Source organism: Entelurus aequoreus, linkage group LG25 (assembly GCF_033978785.1).
Source record: "Entelurus aequoreus isolate RoL-2023_Sb linkage group LG25, RoL_Eaeq_v1.1, whole genome shotgun sequence".
Taxonomy (NCBI): Eukaryota; Metazoa; Chordata; class Actinopteri; order Syngnathiformes; family Syngnathidae; genus Entelurus; species Entelurus aequoreus.
This window is the reverse complement of record NC_084755.1, coordinates 14,063,438-14,086,718: the sequence shown is the minus strand read 5'-3', so window position 1 is coordinate 14,086,718 and position 23,281 is coordinate 14,063,438. Positions and strand designations below refer to the sequence as shown.

At 38.7% G+C, this 23,281-nt stretch overlaps 1 protein-coding gene across 4 annotated transcripts in view; it reads right to left on the bottom strand.

The window, feature by feature from the left end:
- arhgap44a (Rho GTPase activating protein 44a) overlaps positions 1-23,281 on the bottom strand; it is a 95,418-nt gene that overhangs the window by 28,025 nt on the left and 44,112 nt on the right. For 3 of the 4 annotated variants that reach the window (XM_062037209.1, XM_062037212.1, XM_062037211.1), the window contains exons 7-17: positions 20,966-21,080; positions 20,829-20,897; positions 20,630-20,711; positions 15,909-16,036; positions 11,674-11,785; positions 11,378-11,459; positions 9,326-9,406; positions 9,135-9,248; positions 8,961-9,052; positions 6,395-6,581; positions 2,181-2,198 (exon numbers count right to left, since the gene is read on the bottom strand). In XM_062037209.1, the coding sequence (XP_061893193.1) occupies positions 2,181-2,198; positions 6,395-6,581; positions 8,961-9,052; positions 9,135-9,248; positions 9,326-9,406; positions 11,378-11,459; positions 11,674-11,785; positions 15,909-16,036; positions 20,630-20,711; positions 20,829-20,897; positions 20,966-21,080 (1,080 nt within the window). The remainder of the gene's footprint in view (positions 1-2,180; positions 2,199-6,394; positions 6,582-8,960; positions 9,053-9,134; positions 9,249-9,325; positions 9,407-11,377; positions 11,460-11,673; positions 11,786-15,908; positions 16,037-20,629; positions 20,712-20,828; positions 20,898-20,965; positions 21,081-23,281) is intronic. The other variant, XM_062037210.1, reaches the window with a different exon arrangement.

The window sequence follows — 23,281 nt, the reverse complement described above, 5'->3', positions numbered from 1 at the left end:
CCACATTAGCAATGTATAGAGTGTATTTCTTTAAAGTTAAGACTAGTTTAAAGTTATCTTCATTGAAAAATAAGGACATTTTAATGTGACCCCAAACTTTTGAACGGTAGTGTATATACAGTAGTGGTCAAAAGTTCACATACACTTGTAAAGAACATAATGTCATGGCTGTCTAGAGTTTCCAATAACTTCTAGAACTCTTATTTTTTTGTGATAGAGCTATTGGAGCACATACTTGTTGGTCACAAAAAAACATTCATGACGTTTGGTTCTTTTATGAATTTATTATGGGTCTACAGAAAATGTGACCAAATCTGCTGGGTCAAAAGTATACATACAGCAATGTTAATATTTGGTTACATGTCCCTTGGCAAGTTTCACTGCAATAAGGCGCTTTTGGTAGCCATCCACAAGCTTCTGGTTGAATTTTTGACCACTCCTCTTGACAAAATTGGTGCAGTTCAGCTACATTTGTTGGTTTTCTGATACAGACTTGTTTCTTCAGCATTGTCCACACGTTTAAGTCAGGACTTTGTTTCTTCTGACCACAAGTCTTTCCTCCAGAAGGTCTTATCTTTGTCCATGTGATGTCAGATTAAACACAAATTGAGCTGTTTGGCCACAATACCCAGGAATATGTTTGGAGGAGAAAAGGTGAGGCCTTTAATCCCAGGAACACCATCCTACCTTCAAGCATGGTGGTGGTAGTATTATGCTCTGGGCCTGTTTAGCTGCCAATGGAACTGGTGCTTTACAGAGAGTAAATGGGACAATGAAAAAGGAGGATTACCTCCAAATTCTTCAGGACAACCTAAAATCATCAGCCCGGAGGTTGGGTCTTGGGTGCAGTTGGGTGTTCCAACAGGACAATGACCCCAAACATACGTCAAAAGTGGTAAAGGAATGGCTAAATCAAGCTAGAATTAAGGTTTTAATATGGCCTTCCCAAAGTCCTGACTTAAACATGTAGACAATGCTGAAGAAACAAGTTCATGTCAGAAAAGCAACACATTTATCTGAACTGCACCAATTTTGTCAAGAGGAGTGGTCAAAAATTCAACCAGAAGCTTGTGGATGGCTACCAAAGGCGCCTTATTGCAGTGAAACTTGCCAAGGGACATGTAACCAAATATTAACATTGCTGTAAGACAGCCATGACATAATGTTCTTTACAAGTGTATGTAAACTTTTGACCACGACTGTAGATATTCTGAGTGCAATGATGCCACGTTATCAATGGGAAAATGCATTGTTATACAATTTGATTTACCTGAGCGGCTAGGAGACACAGACAGTAACAAGCGGTAGAAAATGGATTAGAAAGAACAAATGAAAAAAAAATGAAAAAAATTACAAAATAAATAAAATTAAAAATTATATACATATATATATATATATATATATATATATATATATATATATATATATATATATATATATATATATATATATATATATATATATATATATATATATATACACTACCGTTCAAAAGTTTGGGGTCACATTGAAATGTCCTTATTTTTGAAGGAAAACCACTGTACTTTTCAATGAAGATAACTTTAAACTAGTCTTAACTTTAAAGAAATACACTCTATACATTGCTAATGTGGTAAATGACTATTCTAGCTGCAAATGTCTGGTTTTTGGTGCAATATCTACATAGGTGTATAGAGGCCCATTTCCTTTCCAGCAACTATCACTCCAGTGTTCTAATGGTACAATGTGTTTGCTCATTGGCTCAGAAGGCTAATTGATGATTAGAAAACCCTTGTGCAATCATGTTCACACATCTGAAAACAGTTTAGCTCGTTACAGAAGCTACAAAACTGACCTTCCTTTGAGCAGATTGAGTTTCTGGAGCATCACATTTGTGGGGTCAATTAAACGCTCAAAATGGCCAGAAAAAGAGAACTTTCATCTGAAACTCGACAGTCTATTCTTGTTCTTAGAAATGAAGGATATTCCACAAAATTGTTTGCGTGACCCCAAACTTTTGAACGGTAGTGTATATATATATACATATTTTTTTTAATAGGGAACTACCCAGGGGCCGAATTTTGGATGCTGGCGGGCCGGATCCGGCCTGCGAGCCGTAGTTTGGGGACCCCTGCTGTAAAGGATGGATGAGGATTCAGGAGAGATGTGGGGAAGAGGCCATGATATGTATGATACAATACCTTTGGATTTTCCTAATGCTGCGTTAGTAAGGGGAAATAGAGGGAAAGAAAGGGGATATGATGTCACTACAACAGTCAAGAATACATGCTCACCACATACAAACGACACGTGTGCATACTAGTGTTGTCCCGATACCAATATTTTGGTACCGGTACCACCTTTTGTCTTCTTATCTCTCATAAGGATTGGATTGGGAACGATAGACAGAATTCCAAAAAGAGTACAGTTCCCCATTAAGGGTCTAAATACAATTAATTCAATTGATTCGTTTTGGTGTCTGCAGGCATTTTAGTGGGTTAGTTTTTTAATATGGAACAGGTGTGTCAAAATAATTTTCATTGGGCGGCGTGGCTTGGTTGGTAAAGTGGCAGTGACAGCAACTTGAGGGTTCCAGGTTTGATCCCCGCTTCCGCCAACCTAGTCACTGTTGTTGTGTCCTTAAGTTAAAGTTAAAGTACCCATGATTGTCACACAAACACACACTAGGTGTGGCGAAATTATTCTCTGCGTTTGACCCATCACCCTTGATCACCCCCCTGGGAGGTGAGGGGAGCAGTGAGCAGCAGCAGTGGCCGCGCCCGGGAATCATTTTTGATGATTTAACCCCCAATTCCAACCCTTGATGCTGAGTGCCAAGGGCGGTAATGGGTCCCATTTTTATAGTTTTTGGTATGACTCGGCCGGGGTTTGAACTCACGACCTACCCATCTCAGGGCGGACACTCTAACCACTAGGCCACGGAGCAGGTGTATAACAATAACGATATAAAATTAATATAATAGAATTAATATAAATGTATAAGGCGGGGGTCAGCAACCCGCGGCTCTTTATCACCGCCCTAGTGGCTTCCAAGAGCATTTTCAAAAATGGAAAACGATGGGGGAAAATATATATTTGTTGTTTTAATAATGTTTCTGTAGTAGGACAAACATAACACAAACCTTCCTAATTGTTAGAAAGCCCACTGTTGAATATGTTTGTGTTTAAGTGTCTCTGATGACAGTATTTGGCCAGCACCGTTTTGTCCTACTAATTTTGGCGGTCCTTGAACTCACCGTAGTTGGTTTAAGTGTACATCTTTCTCCGTCGCTGCCACAGAAAGACATGTTTTATGCCACTCCCTCTTTGTCTCATTTTGTCCACCAAACGTTTTATGCTGTGCGTGAATGCACAAAGGTGAGCTTTGTTGATGTTATTGATGTGTGTACATATTGCATCATTAAGCCTCGTTTGTAGGTATATTTGAGTTAATTTAATTTCCTTTACCTATATCCTCTGTGTATTTAATTTATATTTACATGTCTCATGACACATTATGTGTATGTAATATTGGCTGCATTTCTGATTGTGTGCCATGTTGTTCCAGACCACAGCAAATGTTACCCAGCTTGCAAAGATTGTAATAAATCCATTAGAAGAAGACAGCCTGTCCTTTCCTTTAACTTGGGCACACACATCTATATCTTTGGCAGTTTTAAGCCAGTAATTTCCAGGAGTTATCTAACCCTCTGAGACACTTACTTAATGTGTTGCCTTCATTATAAATCTTACATAAGGCTTTTAACTTTTTGCGGCCCCAGACAGATTAGTTTTTTGTATTTTTGGCCCAATATGGTTCTTTCAACATGTTGGGTTGCCGACCCCTGGTATCAGGAATGTCCTCATGATATTACATAATTGCTTATGCATTTGATTATTGTTTTTTTATGTAAAAAAAAAGATCTAGATCACATTTTTTTATGGCACAGAAAAAGTGGTACAAATTATTTTCGTGTGCAATTTGCCAAAACGCCAAAGGTCGGACCATATGATGCCCTAATTGTGGAGGGAAATAAGTGTCTCCATGGTGACAGTGGGTATACACACAAGATCCCCATTTAAATAGGGCGGTCTGCACCACTTTTGCGGTTATCAATTATACATGCAGTCTTAGTAGATCAGTATTTTTCTACCTTTTCTGAGCTGACGCACATTTTTTTCATTGAAAAAAATCCCGAAGCACACCACCAGCAGAAAACATTAAAAAATGAAACTCAGCAGCTGATAAAGACAGTAAAAAGTCGTTCTCGCAATTGTTGGATATGAATTCAAACCATAACCAACCTTATAGCTCTTGTCTCAAAGTAGGTGTACGGTCACGACCTGTCACATCACGCCGTGACTTATTTGGAGTTTTTTGGTGTTTTCCTGTGTGTAGTGTTTTAGTTCTTGTCTTGCACTCCTATTTTGGTGTTGATTATCATGTTATGTACGGATGTACTTTGTGGACGCCGTCTGCTCCGCACGCTGTAAGTCTTTGCTGTCGTCCAGCATTCTGTTTTTGTTTACTTTGCAGCCAGTTCAGTTTTAGTTTAGTTTTGCATAGCCATCCCTAAGCTTCAATGCCTTTTTTAGGGGCACTCGCCTTTTGTTTATTTTTGGTTTAAGCATTAGATACGACGTTTACAAAGCAATTAGCTTACCTGCTGCCACCTACTGATATGGAAGAGTATTACACAGTTAGTCTGCCAGGCTCTAGACAGCACCGACACTCAACAACGGCACTTTATTTGCAGGTTATAATTACTGATTTGCATAAAATATTTTTAACCCAAATAGGTGAAATTACATAATCTCCCACGGCACACCAGACTGTATTTCACGGTACACTAGTGCAGTGTTTTTCAACCTTTTTGGAGCCAAGGCACATTTTTGTTCATTGAAAAAATGCGGAGGCACACCACCAGCAGAAAACATTAAAAATGTAAACTAGGTAGTTAATATTGACAGTAAAAAGTAATTGTTGCAATTGTAGGATATGAATTCAAACCATAACCAACCATGCATCACTATAGCTCTTGTCTCAAAGTCGGTGTACTGTCACCACCTGTCACATCACGCCGTGACTTATTTGGAGTTTTTTGGTGTTTTCCTGTCCGTAGTGTCTTGCGCTCCTATTTTGGTGGCGTTTCCTGTTTTGTTGGTATTTTCCTTTAGCAGTTTCATGTCTTCCTTTGAGCGCTATTCCCCGCACCTGCTTTGTTTTAGCAATGAAGACCATTTCAGTTGTGCGGACGCTATCCTTCTTTGTGTGGATGTACTTTGTGGACGCCGTCTGCTCCACACGCTGTAAGTCTTTGCTGTCGTCCAGCATTCTGTTTTTTGTTTACTTTGTAGCCAGTTCAGTTTTAGTTTTGTTCTCCATAGCCATCCCTAAGCTTCAATGCCTTTTTTAGGGGCACTCACAAATAGTACATACCATTTTATAGTTTGCACACACTATGTAGCACCTAGTATTTGGTTGGGTCTTAGTAGATTAGGCCCTGTGCTGTATGTGCATAGGAGTAGAAGAGTTATATTTACAGTATGGTTAGCTAAGAGTTTTCGTCAAAAATACTCCCACAGTACAGGCAATCTGCATTATGGCTTTTTGGTCTGTTAAGATGCATGCTTAAAACCGCAAATGCACTGACTCGCTTGTGTGCAAGAGTCGTGCTAATGCAGGCCCTATTAGGAACGGCCATTGTCCCTTCCAAACACACCACAAACAATAGCTCAGCTTGCAACTGTCCGCCTAGGAAATACCGCTAATGAGCTCGCATTCATTCAAGTCGACCTCTAATGCGGATCCGACGCGTTCAATCTGCTGAAGAAGCCGCTGCCAATAACGCAGGACACCCCGCGGAAGACTGTGTTTCTGAAGCAAACCTGTCCAAACATGGCAGGGACACTAAGAAACCCGCAGTCTCTCTTCATTACTCAAAATAGACAAAAAGCCATCTCCATGTAATGGCCTGTGCAGATTGAGATAAATGCCTCTGAAAGCGGTAGATTTTTTTTGGCGCATGGAAATTGGCTTCTAATTTTGCCACCAGCTGCATGAATGACTCTGGCCCCGGGTAAAGTGGCACATGACGCCAGACTGCGATGGAAGCGCCGGCTGTGGGAGGATGGGAAGAAATATTTAATGAGAAAAAGAGGCAACAAGCAGGCACCACGACAGGCTCTGTTACCATGGCGACAGTGTCATTCGTGCCTCATGTATTCCATTGAATTGTTGGACAGATGGGTCCTGGTAAAAAAAAAAAAAAAAAAAAAGGAGTGGATGTTTGTGTAACAGGTGATCTCAAAAGGATGCTTTATCGTGCGGGCGTCAAATGTGAGAGGGGGGGCGTGGGCGGCCGGGAAAAAAAAAACGGCGAGAGAGTGAGAAGTAGGCAGAGTAAGTCATTACCCGTCCTTCTTGTAAAACTCCAGCATCATGTTGTCCGTGGCAACGCTGAGTGGGCGCCGGCTCTGGTCGTGGTGGTGCTGCTTGCGCTCCGACTGCTCCATGTCGGGGGAGGGCATGGAGCTGTAGTTGGAGTTGTGGTTGGTGTGGATGGGGCTGCCGTAGCTGCCAGTCAGGTTGAATTCAATCTCTGCAGAGGGTGGAGCAGACATCAATCAGTGGAGATTTGAAGAAACGACCGCGAGAATATAATTGCAAAGGTGGAGGATCAATACAGTGCACTGGAGCCTTCTTAAGTACTTTGCAAGTACTTAAGAATACATATGAAACATTTAATAACTCTGCCTTCTTTATATTTAATTTTTCCATTATCTAATATATGCTGTATGTTGTTTTTTTTATGTATTATTTTTACTCACATATTATTTTATTTATAAATAAATGATAAATGGGTTATTCTTGTATAGCGCTTTTCTACCTTCAAGGTACTCAAAGCGCTTTGACAGTATTTCCACATTCACCCATTCACACACACATTCACACACTGATGGCGGGAGCTGCCATGCAAGGCGCTAACCAGCAGCCATCAGGAGCAAGGGTGAAGTGTCTTGCCCAAGGACACAACGGACGTGACTAGGATGGTAGAAGGTGGGGATTGAACCCCAGTAACCAGCAACCCTCCGATTGCTGGTTCAGCCACTTTACCAACTTCGCCACGCCGAACATTGTTAAATAATTTAACAATGTTTATTACAGGGGTTGCAATTTGCAGTAATGTACAACTGCTCTCCATAATACAAACCCTAAAACCAGTGAAGTTGGCACGTTGTGTAAATCGTAAATAAAAACAGAAAACAATGATTTGCAAATCTTTTTCAACTTATATTCAATTGAATAAACTGCAAAGACAAGATATTTAATGTCCGAACTGAGAAACTTTTTTTTTTTTTTTGTGCAAATAATCAGTAACTTAGAATTTAATGGTAGCAACACATTGCAAAAAAGTTGTTTTACCACTGTGTTACATGGCCTTTCCTTTTAACAACACTCAGTAAACGTTTGGGAACCGAGGAGACCAATTTTTGAAGCTTTTCAGGTGGAATTCTTTCCCATTCTTGCTTGATGTACAGCTTAAGTTGTTCAACAGTCCGGGGGTCTCCGTTGTGGTATTTTAGGCTTCATAATGCGCCACACATTTTCAATGGGAGACAGGTCTGGACTACAGGCAGGCCAGTCTAGTACCCGCACCCTTTTACTATGAAGACACGCTGTTGTAACACGTGGCTTGGTAATGTCTTGCTGAAATAAGCAGGGGTGTCCATTATAAAGTTGCTTGGCATCATATGTTGCTCCAAAACCTGTATGTACCTTTCAGCATTAATGGTGCCTTCACAGATGTCTAAGTTACCCATGCCTTGGGCACTAATACACCCCCATACCATCACAGACGCTGGCTTTTGAACTTCGCGCCTATAACAATCCAGATAGTTATTTTCCTCTTTGTTACGGAGGACACGACGTCCACAGTTTCCAAAAACAATTTGAAATGTGGACTCGTCAGACCACAGAACACTTTTACACTTTGCATCAGTCCATCTTAGATGAGCTCGGGCCCAGCGAAGCCGGCAGCGTTTCTGGGTGTTGTTGATAAATGGCTTTTGCTTTGCATAGTACAGTTTTAAGTAGCACTTACAGATGTAGTGACAAACTGTAGTTACTGACAGTGGTTTTCTGAAGTGTTGCTAAGCCAATGTGGTGATATTCTTTACACACTGATGTCGGTTATTGATGCAGTACCGCCTGAGGGATCCAAGGTCACGGGCATTTAATTTTACGTGCAATGATTTCTCCAGATTCTCTGAACTTTTGATGATGTTACAGATCGTAGATGGTGAAATCCCTAAATTCCTTGTAATAGCTCGTTTAGAAACGTTGTTCTTAAACTTTTGGGACAATTTGCTCACGCATTTGTTCACAAAGTGGTGACCCTCGCCCCATCCTTGTTTGTGAATGACTGAGCATTTCATGGAAGCAGCTTTTATACCCAATCATGGCACCCACCTGTTCCCAATTAGCCTGTTCACCTGTGGGATGTTCCAAATAAGTGTTTGATGAGCATTCCTCAACGTTCTCTGTCTTTTTTGCCACTTGTGCCAGCTTTTTTGAAACATGTTGCAGGCATCAAATTCTAAATGAGCTAATATATGCAAAAAATAACAAAGTTTTCCGGTTTGAACGTTAAATATCTTGTCTTTGCAGTCTATTCAATTGAATATAGGTTGAAATGGATTTGCAAATCATTGTATTCTGTTTTTAATTACGTGCCAACTTTACTGGTTTTGGGGTTTGTCCATCCAACTTGCATTGAACAAAGAGAGCAGAGTCTACCAATTCCTGGTGTGTTAAATATATTTGCCCAATTAATCTGATTCGGATTCCGATGTACTAAAAATGACCTGTTTTTGCATGGAGAAAAACATATTTGACTTATTCCTGCTTTATTCTTGTCAATGTCTTTATGATTGCCAAACGCTTTAAACATATGAATGGATTATTTGGATTCCCTCACCTCCAGGGAAGAACCAGTCAGCGTGTTGGATGATGGGCTCGACGATGCCGACAATCTGCAGAGACAGCGTGGTCATCATCTCTGTCATGTCTCTGCAAAGATGAAACCAACGGTCACAAAGTCTGACCGGCCACGCGGGAAAGCACGCGAAGCAAAGTTGGGAAGGTTACATACGGCTCGGTGTGCGTCCAGAGTAAATTAGGGCCCAGGACGATGGCCATGTTACCCGGTGTCATCTTATTGGCGTCCTGATAGTCGCTCAGCTTGGCTAGGAATTTGATGAGATATCTGTTGCATTCAAGGACACGTGGACATTTTAAAGGGTGTTACAGCAGCACGAACACATCTTATAGGAGACGACTGACCTGAAGTTGTTCAAGTTATCTGTGGGCAGTTTCTCACAGGCTGCCATTAATGCTTTGAGTCTCTTGTCCATATCTTGAAGGCTGAGAGAAGGAGGAAGGGATTATACTTAGCTAGATACTGAGCATGTAGCGGACAACTCGGTCTCCTTTGACGCATCCTCGCTCATCCATGCGGACTGGACACTGGCCGAGAGTTAGTGGGCGGCCGAGGGTGGAGTCGGCTCTCTTGGTTGCTTTGTTGGGTCTGCTCCTGTCTCTGGCCATGCTCCCCCCCACCCCAGCAGACGATGGCGCGTAACACCGTAGAGGTCACCACAGTGTATATGGGTGTTGAAATGATGTTTTTGTTTGGTTGCTTGTCTATGCATGGTGCAATCGTGTGTGCGCAATGTATATTATTGGTTAATTGCACTGCAAAAAGTCAGTGTTCAAAAACAACAAAAAAAAATACAAAAATTAGGGGTATTTTATTTGAACTAAGCAAAAAGATCTGCCAATAGAACAAGAACATTTGGCTTGTCAAGACTTTCCAAAACAAGTAAAATTAGCTAACCTCAATAAACCCAAAAATACCTTAAAATAAGTATATTCTCACTAATAACAACTGTACTACTATATGAGTACGTATTTTCTATTGTTTCATTGAAAATAAAACTGCAAAGTCCATTTGGCTGTCATCTGTTTTAATTATGAGACAAAATTACGTCAAAGTCGTGATTTTTTTTTTCACGCTTGAAATAAGAAATTATTACTTTAAAAAAAGTAGTTTTATACTTGTGAGTGTTGATGACACAGCTTTGCCATAGTTGATATTCTAGTTTCAAGCATTTTTTACTCAATATAGGTCATCAAATCTCAGCAACAAGCTGTAATATCTTACTGAGATCATTTAGGACCAAAACCCTTAAAACAAGTAAAACACTAACATTAAATCTGCTTAGTGAGAAGAATTATCTTATCAGACAAAAAATAAGCAAATATCACCCTTATTTGAGATATTTAATCTTACTTAGATTTCAGTTTTTGCAGTGTTTTTTTTGTTGTTGTTTTACTTTTGTAGCTGTATGTACAGTCGCGATCCAAAGTTTACATAGCACCACAGAACTTTCCTCCGGAAGGTCTTATCTTTGTCCATGTGATGTCAGATGAAACAAAACATTTAGCTGTTTGGCCACAATACCCAGCAATATGTTTGGAGGACAAAAGGTGAGGCCTTTAATCCCAGGAACACCATGCCCACCGTCAAGCATGGTGGTGGTAGTATTATGCTCTGGGCCTGTTTTGCTACCAATGGAACTGGTGCTTCACAGAGAGTAAATGGGACAATGAAAAAGGAGGATTACCTCCAAATTCTTCAGGACAACCTAAAATCATCAGCTCGGAGGTTGGGTCTTGGGCACAGTTGGGTGTTCCAACAGGACAATGACCCCAAACACACGTCAAAAGTGGTAAAGGAATGGCTAAATCAGGCTAGAATTAATGTTTCCAAAATCCTGACTTAAACGTGTGGACAATGCTGAAGAAACAAGTCATGTCAGAAAAAAAAACAAATTTAGCTGAATTGCATCAATTTTATCAAGAGGAGTGGTCAAAAAAATTAACCAGAAGCTTGTGGATGGCTACCAAAAGTGCCTTATTGCAGTGAAACTTGCCAAGGGACATGTAAGCAAATACTAACATTGCTGTATGTATACTTTTGACCCAGATTTGGTCACATTTTCAGTAGACCCATAATAAATTCATAAAAGAACCAAACTTCATGAATGTTTTTTGTGACCAACAAGTATGTGCTCCAATCACTCTATCACACAAAAATAAGAGTTGTACAAATTATTGGAAACTCAGGACAGCCATGACATTATGTTCTTTACAAGTGTATGTAAACTTTTGACCACGACTGTAGAAATGGAGATTAATTAAGTACTTCTGATTCTGATTCTTATTCTTATTCTGACCTTACACTTCCGTATGATCAAAATGGAACATTATTAGTGTAACGAAGTGTGTACGAGTGTGTTATTTTTTTTTAAGTTATAGGAATTAGAGACTCACTTGGAGGCCTGAATCCACTCGTCGTAAAGTTCAGTGGTCATCAGTGGCTCGGGGAGTTCCCGGAGGTAAGATTTGAGAGCCCCTGTGGGTGAGAGAAGTCGTAAAAGCTCTTGTGCAGCTGGCGCAGCTGCCATACTCCACATTCCTCCGAAACACATTTTGGTTCTCATTCATGTGTGACGTGCACGGACAGTGACATCAGAGCTTGTGTGGAGGCGATACTAAATTAAAAAGGCCGTGCGCAGGTGGTGGTATCGTTGCCATAGCGATTCGTGATCGATGTGGGCGTAGCTCACCTGCGATGGCGTGCGGGTCGGAGGAATACTCCTGCACATCGAGAACGCCGCAGTCCAGAGATGCTTTCAGTTTCTTCAGTTTGGAGGCTGACGGGGCCACTCTGAAGAGACCCTGTAATCCAAGAAAACACTTGATTGTGTAAGAAGCCTAAACTTCCACAAAGAAATGATAAACCATTTTACATCATCCAAGTTTGACTTTTTAATGGTGTTCTAACAGTCAATGTGTCCCTAGAGCAGTGTTTCTCAAATAGTCGGTGGGAGCAAGCAGAGGAGATTTTCATCATTTGTGTCTACACTCTAGTATTCATGTTAGAACAATAAAAAAGCCTGCAGCGAGGTGGAGCAGTGCTAAATTTAATTTAGAATAGAATAGAAAGTACTTTATTGATCCCTGGGGGAAATTCAGCACCACAGTTTGCTCACAATAGACAATAAATACTATACAACCAATGTTCCCTCTAATTGTTCATGTGTGTGAGCAAACGCAAAAACTCCCTGAGCATTCAGTGGAGCCCATGTGAGCAACATCAGACGTGCACGCTGTGGCTACACCAGCAGCACACCTGTCCCAAACCTGACTAAATAACAACTTCAATCTCCATCCATCCATCCATTTTCTACAGCTTGTCCTTTTCGAGGTCGCGGGGGGTGCTGGAGCCTATCTCAGCTGCATTCGGGCGGAAGGCGGGGTACACCCTGGACAAGTCCCCACCTCATCGCAGGGCCAACACAGATAGACAGACAACATTCTCTTATTATTATAATCAAATGACAGCAGTCATTTCCATGAGGTTATTTTCTAATATAAGTGTTAATGCCCACTTACAATGACAATAACAAAACATATTGTTTTTCATGAACTGTGTACTTGTATTGTTTGTCTGGGTGGAGGTCCTGCTTTGGAAATAATTTGTACCCCTTTCAGACATTGCATTTAGTTCCCATTAAAACTTTCACATGTTGCACAATGAGATGTAAGCAGGGGATCATGTGTACATTCCTGCAACTTCCTGTTTGTAAAAAATATATTTTTATTAGTATTTATTTAATATACTAACAGCATTTCATGATTAATATTTATAAATTAAGATTCCTTATAAATGACACTAGAATAAGCACACAATTGATTGGTAAATCATAGTGTAACGACCTTGAATGACACTTTATGTGTGGTGTTGCAGTTGTCCGACTTTCTGTGTGGCTGTAAACGCATCACTGGCTAAGTGCCATATGTGCATGTGTTGGCGCAAGTGAGAAAAAGCGAGCGGCTGCAGTTGATATAACAAAGTTGCTTTTGGTCTGGTTTGTACTGCAGAAAATGACCAGTTTTGCTAGATATAATATTTTTTACTAATGTTTTGGTGATGTGTTTATGGCCAACAATAAAGAGTTTTGCTCAGTAAAGTGATGGATGGAATTCATGTCCTCAAAGCGTCTCGACAAACGTTACAATATTTGAACAATGATGACGAAAACTGTTTTCTCTGTCGTGTCCGTGTCGAAAATTGTTATGTGCTTATTTTTTTATTTGATTTTGTGTGTGGCATAGATTTGCCGTAAGCAGAGGACGCTTGAGCAGTGCGCAATTGCACAGGCAATAGAGGGAACATTGTATACAACATTATTCAAATGTAAATAATATCAATATATTATACATATATTCTACATTTAAGTGCAGTCAAGAAGGAACATATGCATCATACAGTCTGATGGCTGTCGGTTTGATACATGTTGTAATGAGAAACTGGAAATATGTGATGCATTGGGTGTTGTCACGGTACCAAAATGTATTTCGATACTTTTAAATAAAGGGGTCCACAAAAAATGGCATTATTGGCTTTATTTTAACAAAAAATCTTAGGGTACATTAGACATATGTTTCTTATTGCAAGTTTGTCCTTAAAGAAAATAGTGAACATACAAGACAACTTGTCTTTTAGTAGTAAGTAAACAAACAAATGCTCCTAATTAGTCAGCTGACATATGCAGTAACATATTGTGTCATTTATCATTCTATTATTTTGTCAAAATTATTAAGGACAATCTGTAAAAATGAATTATTAATCTACTTGTTCATTTACTGTTAATATCTGCTTACTTTCTCTTATAACATGTTCTATCTACACTTCTGTTAAAATATAATAATCACTTATTCTTCTGTTGTTTGGATACTTTACATTTGTTTTGGATGATACCACACATTTAGGTATCAATCCGATACCAAGTCCTTACAGGATCATACATTGGTCATATTCAAAGTCCTCATGTGTCCAGGGACATATTTCCTGAGTTTATAAACATAATATACATTTAAAAAAACTAATAGAAGATGTTGTTATGCCAAAAAATATCGATGTAATCATAGTAGTATCGACTAGTTACGCTCCTGTACTTGGTATCATTACAGTGGATGTCAGGTGTAGATCCACCCATGGCGTTTGTTTACATTTTGACGCCGGTGAGCTACGGTGTGTAGTGAAGCATGTTTAGCTATTCCTCGTCCTGCAGGGATGATACTTGTAAGAAACTTACTTTATTTGTCGCCATGGAGACGAAGATTAGTGATTTAGAAGTAGCTAAAACACTGCACACTGGGGCTGGACTTTAGCTGCTAGCTAGCTGGCCATGTTTTAAAGCACCTCTTCCTGAGGGCGTTTCAGTGTTATAACTCCACCTTTATCGTTAGTTTTTAAGCCAAAATGCGTCCGTTCTCCCTTTTCTGTCTACACACTGTGTCTGTGTATACCCTAGTTGCTACTGTAACGTTAGTGCCCTACTGTCCCACTCCTTGATGTCACGTTGTCGTGAGTGATATTTAGTATGGCGTATTGTATATTGGACAAATAATACTTTTTATACTGTGTGTAAGAAGTGGATAAAGTAGCGCTTGTTGAAGCCATACACTCTGTCAGAAACAGGTACAACGGTTCATTAGCATTAAAGTCACAGACACACAAAACACTTGTTGCAAGTATGGCTTAAGATTTTGGTCACACGCTTCTTAATACACTATTGTTGGACCTGTAAGACTTATTTAAAATTGTTCAAAACTACCATATGGGACCTCTTAGATGAGCTCGTGTTCCGGCGAAGCCGGCGGCGTTTCTGGGTGTTGTTGATAAATGGCTTTGCATAGTAGAGTTTTAACTTGCACTTACAGATGTGGCGAGTAACTTTAGTTACTGACAGTGGTTTTCTGAAGTGTTCCTGAGCTAATGTGGTGATATCCTTTACACACTGATGTCGCTTTTTGATGCAGTAGCGTCTGAAGGATCGAGATCCCTAAATTCCTTGCAATAGCTCGTTGAGAAATGTTGTTCTTAAACTGTTGGACAATTTGCTCTTGCATTTGTTCACAAAGTGGTGACCCTCGCCCCATCCTTGTTTGTGAATGACTGAGCATTTCATGGAAGCTGCTTTTATACCCAATCATGGCACCCACCTGTTCCCAATTAGCCTGTTCACCTGTGGGATGTTCCAAGTAAGTGTTTGATGAGCATTCCTCAACTTTCTCAGTCTTTTTTGCCACTCGTGCCAGCTTTTTTGAGACATGTTGCAGGCATCAAATTCCAAATGAGCTAATATTTGCAAACAATAACAAAGTTTACCAGTTTGAACGTTAAGTATCTTGTCTTTGCAGTCTATTCAATTGAATATAAGTTGAAAAGGATTTGCAAATCATTGTATTTTGTTTTTATTTACCATTTACACGTGCCAACTTCACTGGTTTTGGGATTTGTATATAAAACTTGCAAGTGAGACTCTAGAAGTGTAATAAATCAAGATATAACTACTGGACAGCAAAGGTAAAGTTATCAGCTCACTGTTAAATGGTAAATTAAAAACATTTGAATTTATCATTAAACAAATTAGTATTTATTAAAGGGGAAATGCAGTTTTTTGGAATGTTGCCTATTGTTCACAATAGTTATGAGAGACAACGGTGACTCCCACTAGCTACATCTTCCAAGCATTTTTTATCATCTTTAAATTTTTTGGGCAAAAAATAACAAAGTTTCTCAGTTCGAACGTTAAGTATCTTGTCTTTGCAGTCCATTCAATTTAATATAAGTTGAAAAGGATTTGCAAATTATTGTATTCTGTTTTTATTTACCATTTACACAACGTGCCAACTTCACTGGTTTTGGGGTTTGTAGTTAACCCACTTCCATCCAGCAACTTCACAAAAACACAAAAAAATGCTCAGAAAAATTAATATTGTTGTTATGTACCTCCTCTTGCATGCCACACTCCAGCAGCATGGTGACACAGGCTTCAATGGGGAAGGCGATCTCTCTCCCGCTAATGTTCAAGTGCTCCTCTAGAGACTTGCCGAACGATGGCTTCTCCACCCACGCCTCTGCAATGCAGAACCGCAACAATGCTCTTCAGTTTTGTTACATCATTATTTAGACAGTAGGACAGTATTTTTAATTCCACGCCAAGCAAGTCAGAGCTTAACTCCCGGTCCCTCACACAAACCAGTGACCAGGGGCCTCATGTATTTAAAAGTTGCGTGTAGAGATGTCCGATAATATCGGACTGCTGATATTACCGGCTGATAAATGCTTTAAAATGTAATATCGGAAATTATCGGTATCGTTTTTTTTTATTATCGGTATCGTTTTTTTTTGTTTTTTTTTTATTAAATCAACATAAAAAACACAAGATACACTTACAATTAGTGCACCAACCCAAAAAAACTCCCTCCCCCATTTACACTCATTCACACAAAAGGGTTGTTTCTTTCTGTTATTAATATTTCTGGTTCCTACATTATATATCAATATATATCAATACAGTCTGCAAGGGATACAGTCCGTAAGCACACATGATTGTGCGTGCTGCTGGTCCACTAATAGTACTAACCTTTAACAGTTAATTTAACTCATTTTCATTAATTACTAGTTTCTATGTAACTGTTTTTATATTGTTTTACTTTCTTTTTTATTCAAGAAAATGTTTTTAATTTATTTATCTTATTTTATTTTATAAATTTTTAAAAAAAGGACCTTATCTTCACCATACCTGGTTGTCTAAATTAGGCATAATAATGTGTTGATTCCACGACTGTATATATAGCGGTATCAGTTGATATCAGTATCGGTTGATATCGGTATCGATAATTAAGAGTTGGACAATATCGGAATATCGGCAAAAAGCCATTATCGGACATCCCTAGTTGCGTGCATTTCCTACTAAAAAATGTACGAATGTTCAAATCCAGAAAACATTGTATGCAAAAGAAAAAAATCAGACGTATTAAAATCCAAGCACATTTCTTTTTGCCCAATCACAGTTCAGTAAGAGGCCCTTTTTTTCCTCATGTTTCCAGTGAACGATAGATAGATTGTAAGACAGTCATTACCCCGAGAACTGAAAACAAGCTGAAATAATAAAGACATGGTCGGGTCAGGAAGGCGTTGAAGAAGAAGATGGAATTGCATGATGATAAATTGCCGGAGATAAATTATTGCTGCACTCATACTTGCCAACCTTGAGACCTCCGAATTCAGGAGATGGGGGGGTGGGGGGTGGTGGTGGGGGTGGGGGGTGGGGGTAGCGGGGGGTGTATATTGTAGCGTCCCGGAAGAGTTAGTGCTGCAAGGGGTTCTGGGTATTTGTTCTGTTGTGTTTATGTTGTGTTACGGTGCGGATGTTCTCCGAAATGTGTTTGTCATTCTTGTTTGGTGTGGGTTCACAGTGTGGCGCATATTTGTAACAGTGTTGTTTATACGGCCATCCTCAGTGTGACCTGTATGGCTGTTGATCAAGTATGCTTGCATTCACTTATGTGTGTGTAAAAGCCGCATATATTAAGTGACTGGGCCGGCACGCTGTTTGTATGGAGGAAAAGTGGATGTGACGACAGGTTGTAGAGGACGCTAAAGGCAGTGCCTTTAAGGCACGCCCCCAATATTGTTGTCCGGGTGGAAATCGGAAGAAATTCAGGAGAATCCCGGGAAAATCGGGAGGGTTGGCAAGTATGGCTGCACTCCGTTTGAAAAAAGAATCGCAATGAAACATACAACTTTAGAAGAGATGGTGACTCTGATTACCCCCAATATAAATATAATATGTGTAACTTACAATAAAATGTGTTCATTTAGTACGAGGGTCAGCAACCCGCGGCTCTTTAGTGCTGCCCTAGTGGCTACCTGGAGCATTTTTAAAAAAGGATTGAAAATGGAAAAAGATGGGGGGGAAATATAATCAAACGCAACAGTTTGTTTACATGTAAAATCTTCCACTCCTTCTTTGTCTCATTTTGTCCACCAAAAGTTGTATGCTGTGCGGGAATGCACAAAGGTGCGCTTTGTTGATCTATAGAGTAATGCTGACGTCATCATAGTCAACATCACCAACACAAGAACTGTCAAACAGCTAAGAAATATGATTAATGAAAATGAATAAAGAATAATTTTGTTTTAAAATGGGTCTTAAAAAATACATTTTGTTCACGACATGGAGATCAGGGGTGTCAAACGTACGGCCCGCGGGAACAGATTTTATCCGGCCAGCGGGATGAGTTGGCTAAGTATAAAAATTAGCCGAAATTTTTGAATGAAAGAAACTGCTGTTCTAAATGTGTCCACTAGATGTCGCAATAGCAATTCTTTGTATCTTTGTAGATGATGCTACATATGTAAAAAAAAAAAAAAAACCCACATGATGTTAGTACATCAGTCGAAAAAAAATTAGCAAACTACATAAATAACATCCTGTAATTTGATTTTGATATGATTTTTTTTATCTTGATAGATTGAAATGGAACACCAATGATTTGACTGATGAACATTATCACATCCTTTATTCAGAAAGTATAAATAACGACAAATAAAGGTAGAATACTGTTAACCGCAACATGTAAGTGTAAAAAAAAAAACAACAACATTATGATTTGTATATTTTCAGAATGTGCTTGTTCTATGTTTAAACAAAGAAAACAATCTGAAGTTGTCTTTATTTTTAAGTTATCGTGCCGTGATTTTACCAGTCCGGCCCACTTGGGAGTAGATTTTTCTCCATATGGCCCCCCTGATCTAGAGAAACTAATAATCACTATATACAAAGTTCCTGTACCACCAAGCTTGTTTCCACCATGCAATGTTACATTAAAAAGTAAAGTAATCTTTTTGTCAGTGTCTGAAACATCCTGGGCGAAACCTTCAGAATAAAAGCACATTCACAACTTGAATTGCCGACCTTCAGTTTTGTCATTATGTGCTCTCAAATGTTAACATATGACTATTTATATCAACAATTAGATATGTTTCTGTTGGGGATTAATAAATAATTTCTGATTCGGATTCTTATATTCAGGGTCAGTCTGTATGATACAATATGTACATTTTATGTATTGCATACTGTAATTCAATCGCCTTGTATGGATTATACATAAAACATGTTAATGCACAACATTGCATTATTGCACAATATGCATACTAAGTGCTTTTAATTTGGATATTTAAACCAGCGGTTGAGCCCTATTTGTGCAACTAATTAAGCTGCAGAAAGCAAATTTCATCCTAATGAGGCAGTTGTACGGCAAATCCGGGGCGGCTAATTCTATTACTTTGTCAGTGAGATGTTGCTGCTGGTGCATAATCAGGGCACATATTGACACGCACACACTGTAGCACACACACACACACACACACACACACACACATGCACACACAGTCTTGTATTTGTTACCTTCTTGAGACCTCTGAAAAATGCCTGCCTCTTTACGACCACCCTTTCTAGATATATAAAGATTTGTATTTACAACATTAATAATATATACATACTATGCAAATATAAAAAAGCTTGTTGTGAAAAATGAGTTGGAATTTCACAAGAAAAAGGTCACAATTTCACAAGAAAAACTTAGAATTTTGGCAGTATTATAATAAAAGTCGTAATTTTACTCAATGCATTTTAAAATTTTACAAGAAAAACTGAACATTTGTGCAATATTATGATCAAAGTTGGAGTTTCACTCAATAATAGTCGCAATTTTACGAAAAGAGGCGTAATTTTACTGACAAAAGTCACAATTTTATAAGAAAACTTAAAAATGTTCGCAATATTACAATAATAATCGGGATTTTACTTGGCAAAATTATAACAAAAGACATAATTTTACTCCAAAAATTTCACTACTTTACAAGAACAACAAAATAATTGGCTATATTGTGATACAAGTCAGAATTTTATATGACAAATGTCCCCACTCTGCATTAAAAAGTAATAATTTTACATAAAAAAGTAACAATTTTACGTAAAAAGTAATAGTAAAAAGTAATAATTTTACGTAAAAAGTAATAATTTTACATAAAAAAGTAATACTTTTACGAGAACATATTGCAATATTACAGAAACAGAAAGAATATGAGAAATTGTTCCCAATTTTATAAGAAAAAAGTCGACACATTGTGAGAAAAAGACTGCTTTTAGTTAAAAAATATGTTCTTTATTGTTTTGTTTGTAATTGCTTTTTAATCTTCATTATTTACTTCAAGTTATTACAGTATGTCTCTATTCACATTTTTACTTTATTTTTTCTATTAATTTTGGCCAAAGGGGGCGCATTTCAATTTCTTACACACACTTGTTATTACATATGTTGGCCAGATGGGGAGCAATTCAAATTTTTACACAAACTTGTTATTTCATATGTTGACCAGAGGGGGAGCACTTTTAAAACCGACACACAGTCAATTTGAAAAATCCCTCCTTTTTGGGACCACCCTAATTTTGATAGATTTCACCACCACGGGTGTTGCAATGGTTTTCCGTATTGGGACCATGATTTATGTCCTAACTTGTTCACCGGTCCTCATATGGAAGGTACTTTTCCTTGTTGTAGTCTCAAGAAGGGTAGAAATACAAGAACACACACACACACACACACACACACACACACACACACACACACACACACCCACACACTGAGTGTATGTCTGACCTTGGTGCGCTTTAATTTGGGGCAGGATGTTGTGAAGAATCTCCAATGACTTCCTGTGGTATTCCGCCTGTGTTTCTATCAGCTGTGGACGGGAGGAGAGAGAGCGACTATGAGCAATTGTGTACATCCAGAGAGATGCAGAGTATTTTCCCACTGCGATCAAAGCTGTGAACATATAGTACGCTGGTGCAGTACTTACTGTCTGAAAATAATTTGCATAGTCTATTTCTTTGGCCACAAAGCTGTACATATCTGCAGACAACTGATCCTGAAACAAAAAATGCCTCAAGCTTAATAGAATGTTCAACTTGAGACTGTAACATATATTATGCCGACCCTGCAAATCTCCATCCGAGTGGCTGCTTCCTCCATCTCCTCTCGAAGCGACTCGGACTTGGTGCCGGGCTGCAGAGTGCTGGGGTGGCTGGACGACTTGGACGACTGATGGTATCTGTGAGCAGGAAGTCAGCGTTGTTGCTCTTAGAAATGTTCACAATATTTAAAAAGTGCTGTAACTAATTGTAAAAAATCTCTCCAGGCCAAGACTGAAATTTGGATTTGTGTATGCAACCCTACTGAACAGCTTGCACACTAAAGTGAGACATTTTGTCAAAACACGCACTTTCACTGTGTAGGAATGGGTATTGTTTACATTTAAATTACCGCATTTTCCGGACTATAAGGCGCACTTAAAAACGCCTTATAGTCCGCCTTAGAACCCGGTGCGCCTAATGTAAGGAATAAGTTTGGTTGCACTTTGAGGGTAGCGTTAAATGGAGTGGAAATGGTCTACCGTTGACGATTTCAAGAAACTTTGTCCCTCTGTATGCTAATAGCCAAATTTAATGATCATGCCGATTTTGAACGCCTCAAATTCAAGTGAATGACGGGCATTCTTAGTCAACAGCCATACATGTCACACTAAGGGTAGCCGTATAAACAACGGCAACACTGTCATAAATATGTGCCACATTGTGAAACCACACTATAAATAACATTGACAAACACATTTCGGGAGAATATTTTCACCGCAACAGAACAAATACCCAGAATTCCCTGCAGTATCAACTCTTCCAGGACGCTACACTATTTTATTTGGTACATGGTGTAGTGATAAGTGCGACCAGTAGATGCCAGTCACACATAAGAGATAAGAAATTATAGAACATTACACACGGCGCTCAAAAATCTATCAAAATGTTTTTGTAGTAAATGTTTTAGTGCCATTTCTAATATAAAGTAGTGTAAAGTTCTTACTTAACCTCTTAAGGCCCAAGCTGTTTGTTTACATGCTTTTTTTATTTCTCTTTGCTATTTGGGCTTATTGGACCCTAATTAGAATAAAAACTAAGAATCATCTTTTGATATGATGTACTTAGTCCATAAGTACACAAATGTGTACTTCATGTTTAGTGACATGCTAATTCTTATTTTGACACTTTTTTTTCCCAAATTCCATTGTATGTTACACTCTTCTGACACTACCAGATGGCAGTATAAGTGTCCACATAGGTGGCCATAAGACCCCAATTCAGTAGTGTACACAATTTTGGAAATAAGACCTAAAAGGTGCTGTCCACACATGTGGCCTCTAAGCCTTTAAAGCAGGGGTCCCCAAACTATGGCCCGCGGGCCGAAAACGGCCCCCCAGCGTCCAAAATCCGGCCCGCGGGAAGTCCCAAGTTAAAAAAAAAAAATAATAATTTTTTTTTTTTTTTTTAATTTTAAATTTTATTTTTATTTGTCCTTACTAGTCCATTTTCTACAGTCTCCTAGCCACTCAGGCAAATCATATTGTCTAAAAATGCATCTTACCGTCGAGACATGCAGCAAGTGCGCTCTTTAAGTCAATTAGTGCACGAGGAATATATATGTATGAATACATATATATATATATATATATATATATATATATATATATATATATACACACATATAGACCCATATACATATATACACATATATACATAGACATATACATATATACACACACATATATACACATTTACATATACATATATACACACACACGCACATTTACATATAACATATATATATATATATATATATATATATATATATATATATATATATATATATATATATATATATATATATATATATATATAGCGCGGCCCCCAGCCAAATTGTATTACCCCAATGCGGCCCCGGAGTCAAAAAGTTTGGGGACCCCTGCTTTAGAGGTTTAGCGCTAAAACATACCGGTGTATTGAGTATACATTATTCACCCAAGGAACTTTAGTTATTAAAATAAAACATTTTTGTTTTAATACATTTTCTGTAGGAGAACAAACATGACACAAACCTTCCTAATTGTTAGAAATCCCGCTGTTTATATTAAACATTCTTCACTGACGAGAGTATTTGGCAAGCACCATTTTGTCCTACTAATTTCAGCGGCCCTTGAACTCATCGTAGTTTGTTTACATGTGTAATTTTTTCCGACGCTGACACAGAAATACGTGTTTTAGGCCACTCCATCGTCGTCTCATTTTGTCCACCAAATGTTTTATGCTGTGCGTGAATGCACAAAAGGTGAGCTTTGGTGATTTTATTGATTTGCTGTAGTGCTAATCAGGCATATTTGGAGCTAATCGATGCTAACATGCTATTTATGCTAGCTGTATGTAC